General features: G+C 30.0%; 1 protein-coding gene across 1 annotated transcript; it reads right to left on the bottom strand.

Annotated features, from left to right (window-relative positions):
• Positions 1 to 4719: 4719 nt before the first annotated feature.
• LOC105973483 (PLASMODESMATA CALLOSE-BINDING PROTEIN 3) lies at positions 4720 to 8156 on the bottom strand. Its single transcript, XM_012998512.2, has 4 exons — positions 7858 to 8156; positions 6944 to 7183; positions 6790 to 6823; positions 4720 to 5255 (listed from the first exon to the last, which is right to left on the bottom strand). Exons 1-4 carry the CDS (start codon positions 7910 to 7912, stop codon positions 5030 to 5032), a joined length of 555 nt encoding a protein of 184 aa, XP_012853966.2. The 5' UTR covers positions 7913 to 8156; the 3' UTR covers positions 4720 to 5029.
• Positions 8157 to 9607: the final 1451 nt, after the last annotated feature.

Here is a 9607-nt window from a genome sequence, read left to right as displayed (position 1 = left end):
AAGTAATTGTTTAGTGAATTAGATGTGTTCCACGATTTTAGTTATTTTAACTAACCTAAACCCATTTAAATATTGATAAATTATTTATAAAATATCTATTTTGTTAATATTACTAAGTACTAGATCATTTAAAAAAAAATGGATAAACGGCAATTTAATGGAAATAAATTATAAAGTAAACATGTTATCAATTCCTTTTCCATATATTATTACTTCATATATAGGGATATGTTTTAATTAGAGTAAACGGATTTTTTGTACTCCTAATTATTTTTTGTGCACTACTAAAAGGAAATATTAATTAATTATGGAATAAATATGTCTGATTTTATTTAATGCTACGATTAATATTAATATTAGTATTAGCATATTAAGATTATCATTAGCATTACCATTAGTATTAACATTAGCATTAGCATTAGCATCAACATCAATATTATCATCAACATTAGCATTAGCATTAGTATTAGCATTACCATTTTAGAATTAGTATTAGGATTATGATTATGATAATGATTAGAATTAGTATTAATATTAGGATTATGTTTAGTCTTAAGATTAAGATTAGTTTCCTATTAGCATATTTGCATTAGGATTTGTATTAACATTAGTATTATAATTAGGAGTAGCATTAATATTAATAATAACATTAGAATTGGCATTAATATATTAGGATTAGCATTAATATATTAGGATTAGTATATTAGTATTAGTTTAGCATTTGTATTAGTATTAGTTTTAATATAACTATAGTATCAATATTAGTATTATTATTAGTATTAGTATTAGTATTAGTATTAGTATTAGTATTAGTATTAACAGGGCCGGTTTTGGGGGAGGTGAAGTAGGCGCCTAGGGCCTCCGGATTTTTAAGAAAATTTAGGGCCCCCAAATTATTTTACATACACTTTATATATGAATACTTATTTTTTAAAATTTATTATATATAATATTTTGGAACATCAACTCTAAAATAAATTTAATATAAATGATCAATAGATATTTTTTCAATTTTCTTAACCTTGGGCCCGTAAATATTAAATTTATAATGTCTTAATTATTTATTATTATACCAAAAGTAAGAATCATTATTCATTAGTCTATTTAAGTTTTATAAATATTTATGAAGTTTATTTGCTATAAAGATTATACGTCACGGGAGGAAGTGAATCGAACCAGCAAATTATCCTGTTAATTTTGATTTTTTGTTTCCATATTTGAAGTTATTTTATGTTCATACATTTCAAAAAATGTTTCGGGGGCACTGCCCTCGAACCCCCGTAATCTTAATTTCATCATTTTTAGAAAATATTATTTATATGTTTTTAGTATATTTAATTTTGAACACCCTTTAATAAAATTGATTTGTCAAATAGGGGCCCCGGTTTTAAGTTGTTTTTTAAATCTCGCCTGGGGCCCCTGAATTCTCAGGAACGGCCCCGAGTATTAACATTAGTATTAATTAGTATTAGTATTATGATTATTTCTACTAGGATTTGGATTGGATTGCGATTATGATTATTATTATAATTATGATTAGGATTATGATTATTATTATTATAATTAGCATTAACACTGACATTAGAATTATAATTAGAATTAGCATTAGCATTAGCATTTGAATTAACATTATGATTATGCGTAAGATTAGGATTATGATTAATATTAGCACTAGCATTAGGACTAGGACTAGTAGCATTAGTTTAGGACTAACATTAGTACTAGCAATAGCAGTAGAATTAGAATTACGATTATCATTAGCATTAGTATATTATGATTAGCATTAGCATTAGCATATAAGTATTAGTTTAGTATTAAGATGAGCATTAGCATTATTATTAGCATATTAGATTGAATATTAGTATTGCGATATATTAGCATTATGATTATTAATATTACTAGCATTATAATTAGAATTATGATTAGAATTAGGATTAACATTACCATTAGCATTAGCATATTAAGAATAGTATTAAAATTAGTGTTAGCAACAACATATTTGCATATCTGTAAGGATTAGAATTATGATTCGTATTATTATTAGGATTATGATTATGATTATAATTAGAATTAGAATTAGTATTAGAATTAAGATTAACATTAATATTAGTATTAGGATTATGATTATAATTATGATTAGAATAATGATTGGGTGTAGTACTAGGATTAGGATTATGGTTAGGATTAGCGTTTACGTTATTATTAAGATTAGCATTAGGATTACTAATAGTAATAGTATTATTATCAGATTAGTATTAGTATTACTATATTAGTATAGTATTAGCAATGGTAGGTAATGATAATGATAATGGTGACGGTAGTTGTAATGGTAATGATTGGTATTGGTATGAGTATCGGTATTTGTATCGTTATCTATATCAGTATTGGTATCGTAATGATAATAGCAATGATAATGGTAATGGTAATGGTAACGGTAACAGTGTTGGTATTGGTGTTTGTATTGGTAATGGTAACGGTAATGGTAATAGTAATTGTAACGGTAATGGTAACGATGTACTCGCCTTTTGTATACGGAAATTAAACCTTCGATATTTACCTTTTTTCACTTATTTTGGCTGAATTTGTTATGTGCATGAAATAAATTTTTTTAACTTTGTATTGCACATTGATCTTATTATTCCGAGAACTTTTTAAAATTAAATATTTATTTTTATGATGAATTCCCCGTGCAACGCACGGGTGAAGTACTAGTATGAATAGCCGGACAATGTACGAAGAAGTAAAACTCAAATTTTAGATGCCTACAAGCATGATAATGACTACGGTGACTATATATAACTATAAGCATGATAATGTCTACGGTGACTATAGATAATTACAGCTATTGATAGAAGATAAAAAAAAAATTGAAAAATAATTTAATTGAATAAAAAAATAAAAAAATAACATATATTTTTTTTTAATTTTCAATGCATGTTACGTATAAACAAAAGGAACTTTTTTTATAATAGTGTATAAAATGCTAAAAAGACGAAAGAAAAAAAATGCCAAATCGGTATTCTGTAAAAATAAAATTTAAAAACGTTAGACGGAAAAATGAAAAAATGTTAAATGCAGAGTAAGAAAATGATAAATGCAGTTTAAATTTACTTAAGGTAAATTTCGAATTTGGTAGGAGAAGGGCATTTTTGGAATAAATTTAATAAATGATATAAAACAAATGTTTAGTTACATTTGTGATTTAGTTCTAATAAGTTTTGTACTAGGGACTTACTCCCTCCTTCCCTCAATAGTTGTCAATTTGGTTAGTTGCACACATATTAAGAAATTCAATAAATATGTATAGATAGTAACAAAAAGTATAGTAAATTACTAAAATGCCCATGCCATTAATTAATTTTTAAATAATTACATTTCAATTAATTATGAGTGAGAAAGGGAAAAATTGAAAAATTGCAATTAATTATTCATTGGAATAGTAAAATGACAAATAATTTGAAATATGAAAAAATGGCAAAAGTGACAAGTATTAAGGGAAGGAGGGAGTATATCTTAGGCCCCATTTTAAAAATTGCTTCCTTTACAATGTACTGCCCAATGTAAATGCCGGACCCTGAAAATTGCGCCGTAAAAAGAATCATTATTTTCACGTACCAAAGATAGTGGCAGTAATTTGCTTTAAACAAATTAAATTTGTACTTCTTCCCAAGGTTATGATTTTTTTTTTATTTTTTTTTTTTCGAGAATATTTTGAAATAATTATACTATCATTTTTTAAAGTATTTTTTAATTAATGTCGGAAGAATAATATGACAACTAACAATCAAATAACAAATTTATACTTTTTTAAATATTCATTTATAATATTTTTTTAAAGGACAAACCTAAAATAAATTTAATTTATAGAGCTTTTTCACTCTAAAGCTTGAATAATGGAGAGACTTCGAAATTATATTTACTGGTTGAAATTGAAACATATTTAGCGACTTCCACTAATTTTGATTTAGAAAACTTCCGATATTGGAACAAGTTTTTCAATTTTTCCAAAAGTAAATTGATTTTTCTAGATTTATTTGTCATATTAAAATAAGGTAATTTACGGCCAAACTTCTAAGGTAAGGTCGAACTACAAAATGTGTCATCTTATTTGGGTAATTACAATCACCAATCAGCTATGTATTGTCTTACACGTCCATCTTTACGGTGTCGAATTTAGAGCATCTCTAATGCTAAACTCAAAAGAAACTATAAAAATCCTAGGTGTCAAATACCAAATGTTAACCTTAAAATTTTCTTTATCATATTTGGGAAGAATGAAATTATCTACTGCAAAGCTTTCTCCAATACAACACTAAAGACTCAAAATATTTTTTAAAATATAAAAGAAAATTGTATTAAATGATGAGTTGACACTTTAGAGATCCTTAAAACCACACTATAATTTCAGAGTATGATCTTAAAAATCTCTAAAATTACAAGTGTCACCTCATTGTCACGTAGAGAGTTTTCTTAAAATTTGCATTGAAGGAGATTTTTTTAACAAAAATCTCAAAATATCTTATGTGACACTCTAAGTATTAGAGATTGAGTTTAACATTGGAGATGTTCTTACCTTAAATCTACTAATGAGCGGGTCTTTTGTTAAAAAAGAAATACATAGTTGCAAGGATGATTATAATTACCCAAATAAAAAAGATTTTTTCGTAATTTGACCTTACCTCGAAGGATGACCGTACTTGGCTTAAAAAAAATCATGAATTTGAAGAGTCCCACAAATTAAATTGCAGAAGGTACCAACACAAAATTACAAAGAAAGTAGTGGTAATAATAGAGAAGCCAAGTTGCAAGAGGGCACATGGTCCTAAAGACAGACCCCCACAGAGGCAAAACAAACAGCCAAGCCACTACACTACAAATTTAAAAAAGAATACATAATAGTACCATCATTCATGATTCCACTATTGAGAGAGGGGGGCAAGAATAATTAACCAAAAAAGTTCTCTCAAACCCCATAATTTCTTCTTCTTCATCATCACCAATTTATATGGATCTTGATTTTTTCCCAATCTCACCATAAAACAAGTGCCGAAAATGCGACAACTACAAAGGAGAAGGCGACGATGATATTCATCGGTATCGGGGCCCACCCGTGGCTTATATCCGTATTGATTCCGGACGGGCCTAGCCCATTGTTCGACCCGCCCAACACTCCGCCGGAGGACGGGGTTGTCACGAGCGGGGAGCCGCCGTTCACGGTGGTTGTGGGCATGCCGGAGACCGGTGTCGTGGTGGTACTGCACAAATTAGTTTCACCAAAAAAAGTGTAAAATTGGTAAGAATATAGTTAATTATGCATCGAACTCTAAAGCGACAAATAATATCGAGAAAAATATATAAATTTTTTTAGCTAGTGAATTCCCATTTTCTGAATAAGCAATTACTGCCCATAAATTCTGGCTTCATCTGTATGGACAGACAGACAAGCCCCATTTTCATCGGCTTTTTTTAAATCTTGAAATATCCACCACAACTTTTTTTTTTTTTTTTTTTTTTTTTGGTTTACTGCGAGTACCTTTGAAGCACCCTAAACAGTTAAAAGGGCTAATAAATAAAGTAGGTGAATAAAAAGAATATACCGGCATTCTTTTCAATAAAGTAGTAGAGGTTAAAACCTGATTAAATTCCCTATTTTACCCTTGGCAATGAAAAAGGAAAGGTGAAAATGAAGCCTAGGATTCTCTCACCTAGACAATTATTGCATTTTGCACCATCTTTTAAAAATTATGTACAATTATGGAACCAATAATAAGGTAACGAGTCAAGAACGCGATCATGTAATTACCATTTGTAAAAGGGTTTTCAATTTGAAGACAAAAACGAAATCTCGTAAACTAAATTCGAAAGTGGAAAAATCATTAAAGGTAATTAAAAGAATCAAAAAAATCAAAGGATGAGAGTGAAATGCTCCAAAAAGAAAAAGCCGTTCTTTACGAAGAATATGTATGTGCTTTAGGAGATGCTCTCCCAACTAAGAATCTAAATGCAAGAAAACGTTATAAAGCAGCTGACCAATCGAATCCAACTATGTTATACACTATAAAGAAACAACCAGCAATAAGAAATCATATCCGATCCTCACGGTTAAATAAGTTTCGATATATTCGATGTATTTATATGGGATATTAGATTATACACCTGGTTATATACACCTGGTTATTTACAATGGGTGGATTTGAACCGTAGATCTATACATAATCACACACAACCATGTGATCTACGGTTCAGATCCACCCAATATAAATAACCAGTGTAGCTGCATCTAACTCCCCTATTTATATAAGCTTTTATTATTGCCTATTTTGATTGTTAGTCTTTTTTTATATATAATTTAGGTGAAAACGACACACTCTAAATATCAACTTTAACCTGAAATTCAAGAATTCAAATTTGGACTCAAAAGTGAACACAACGGCTTGAATTTTCAAAACTTGCCAATTGATATAAATATATATATATTTAAAAGGGGGTGGGCAATTTTGAACACAGTTCGAGGGTATTATTGGTATTTATTTAATCCCCATGACAAGACAAATGTACTCAGAAGCCAGCAGCACTGAACTGTCACAGTCAGGGGTTGTTTTTTGATACCATAGTTATTTTTTACTACACCACAGTAAAACAAAAAGGAGTTAATTGCAAAAAAAAGACCCAGTGTTATTATTTTAAATTTCCAAAAAACGCCTCATATTATTAATAATTAGCAAAAATCTCCTATAATACATTTTTCTTTTAATACAACCCCTAAAAGGTAAAGTTTTCAGAAGGTACCTTGCAGTAGCAGGATATGCACAACCACCTACGCCTGTTAAGGAAAACATTATATTAAAAATTATAAAAAATTTAAAAATAAAACAGATCTAGTAGTACAATTTTTTTTTATAAAAAAAAAAAAAAAAAAAAAAATTGATTGTGAAAAACTTACTAGGGTCAGAAGTAACAACGGTGGCGGTGCCGGAAAAATCACAGGCGGTAGCAACTTGGCGATTCTTCTGGAAATAACTGTTGACGGCGTAGCTGCAGTGAGCCCGAACGGTATTCGGGTTGTAACAGGGTCCGCTTTGATGGGTCGGGTTGCAATCCGCCCCGGCGCCACATGCGTAGTCCAGAGTCTTTTGCAATGTTGCATCACTCTGCCCATCTCTGCAAATGCACCATGTGGCACCTATAAACACGTGAAGAAAAATAAAAATCTATTAATATTTCCCAAAGATTTCACCTTTTTTTTTTGTCTGAAAATTATTTTTCGGACAACATTTTTATCCTTTTTATATTTATTTTTTACCTTCCAAGATTTCATTTTTTTTTTTAAATTATTAGTAAAAAAAAAAGATTTTTTAAGGTAATAAGCTGATTACAGCTCAAAACATCATTAAAGACAATATTTTTATCACTTAATACTGAAAGAGGAAAAAACAATTAAAAAGGGAAAGATTTCACTTTTTTTTTTGAAAAAAAAATCTAATAATATTTCCAAAGATTTCACTTTTTTTTGCTGAAAATTATTTGTAACTACCATAACCAATTTTTCCAAAACCTCAAAGAAAAGATTTTTAAATTGAACAAAAGAAATGAGAGCTCTTATCTTTAAAGCCAACATTTTTATTCTTTTTATATTTATTCTTTTTCTTTTCCAAGATTTAATTTTTTTTTTAATTATTAGTAACTACCATAACCCATTTTCAAAACCCTTAAAATAGAAAAGATTTTTTAAGGTTATGAGCTGATTTCAGCTCAAAACATCATTAAAGACAACATTTTTAAGACATAGTAATACTGAAAGAGGAAAGAACAATGAAAAAAGGGGAGAGGGGTAAAATGGGAAGTGAAAAAGCTTACTGGAGTGACCAGCCATGGCTAAAAGGAGCACCATGAAAACCAAGCCAGCCGCCATTAGAAGAGAGGTAAACACGTACTAATTAATGGGATCAAGAAGAAGAAGGAGGAGAAAGAAAATGGTGAAGAGAAATGATAAAGCTACAGCAGCAGCAGATTAGAAGAGTGAGAAATGAATGTGAGTGGGGAGTGTGTTTTAGTGAGAGAGTGTTTTTTAAGAGAGAGAGAGAGAGAGAGAGAGCAAAAGTAATTGGTAGTATGTTGATTGTGGGGATGAAGGTGGCCCAGCCTGTGAGTGGTGTGTCGGCTTGTGAAATATTACTTTTCTTTTTTCTTTTTTTTTTTTCTTTGGGGTGTGTGTTATTTAACCTTTACCTGTTTTTTCTGTTTACTATTTTTTGTTGCACGGTTTGAATAGATAATTAGGCATGGGGATAATTAATATTGGGATTCATATGGTTATTCGCAGGGTTCTAAATATCAGTTATTGGGTCCGCGACGATTAGGGACCGTTACACGATAAATCGGTGCAACAGTGATTAACCGGAGATATATTGGAAATAACTTGATTTTTTGATTTAGTGTGATATATTTCTAAATATTATTTGTTTATACTTAAAACGTATGAAAAAAATTGAACTTGATTCTCTCATCATCGTATAATCTAATCACATAACAAAAGTTTAACATTTAGAACTTGATTATCTCCTCATCATTCTAAATGTTTTTATTTTTAGGTCAGGTTCTTTTTACTGGGTCGGTGAGTTTGGGTTTAATTGAAAGAGATGATTGGTTGGAATTGAAAAAAAAAAAAAAGATAAATAACCTATTTTTCCTTGTAATAAAAAATTGGGTAAATTACACCCACACCCCTGAGGTATGCTAAAATAACTTTAAGGTCCCTGTGGTATCGATAATTACACTCACCCCTTGAAACGTAGTTATAAACTCTAATGGGATAATGCATTGGTACGTTATTACGATGGAGTTATAACGGACTATTGGTTTCAGGGAGTGGTGGAGACAACAAAGAGTTATTGATGATTTAAGAAATATTGGGGGAGTCATATCACCCCATAACTCTATGTTATCTCCACCACTTGCTAAAAGTAATAGTTCATTAGAACCATATCGAATAATGTATCCAATGTATTATCCCATTAGAGTTTTTAACTACGTTTCAGGGGGGTGGGTATAATAATCGATACTATAGAGAGCTTAAAATTATTTAAGCATACTTCAGGGGTGTGGGTATAATTTACCCTAAAAATAAATAAAAAAAATAGAAAAAAATATTTTTCCGATATATCGCTCGAAGTTTGACCCGATATATCGGTTTGACCCGCCACAAACCGCTTCGGACCGCCTCACCGTCAAAAAACCGATTTTCAAAACTGCCACACAAATATCATAAAGGTTTATGTCCGCCACCAATATGGCATCGGCAGCCACATCCGATATTTAAAACACTGGTTATTAGTAACACTAGTCACGTCTTTTGGTTCGTGGAATTAACAAGAACCTGATAGCAAAATAATAATGATTCTAATGTTTTCTTGAGTTGATTCGTAGGGATACAATTTGAGTGGAGGGTAAATGTCTGAAAACACCCTTCAAATTCCTTTTACCACCACCTACACACAATTATATTGAAAAAAATGAAGGAAATATAAGTGAAGATGAAGAGGTTTCGACACTATGGCTACACGGGGTTATGGACAAATCGAATCGATGGTAACTGATCGTCGGCAGA

This window comes from Erythranthe guttata, chromosome 4, assembly GCF_056151865.1.
Source record: "Erythranthe guttata isolate IM_541 chromosome 4, IM_541, whole genome shotgun sequence".
NCBI classification, from domain to species: Eukaryota; Viridiplantae; Streptophyta; class Magnoliopsida; order Lamiales; family Phrymaceae; genus Erythranthe; species Erythranthe guttata.
The sequence above is the reverse complement of the archived record's forward strand: the minus strand, read 5'-3'. Positions and strand labels throughout refer to the sequence as shown.

What these genes read in the sequence shown, in the direction of transcription:
- LOC105973483 (XM_012998512.2), bottom strand. Translation starts at nt 7,912, where the DNA reads ATGGCGGCTGGCTTGGTTTTCATGGTGCTCCTTTTAGCCATGGCTGGT. An exon ending in CGTTGTTACTTCTGACCCTA is followed by an intron (nt 6,824 to 6,943) that starts GTAAGTTTTTCA and finishes TTTCCTTAACAG; the next exon opens with GCGTAGGTGGTTGTGCATAT. An exon ending in GCATATCCTGCTACTGCAAG is followed by an intron (nt 5,256 to 6,789) that starts GTACCTTCTGAA and finishes TAATTTGTGCAG; the next exon opens with TACCACCACGACACCGGTCT.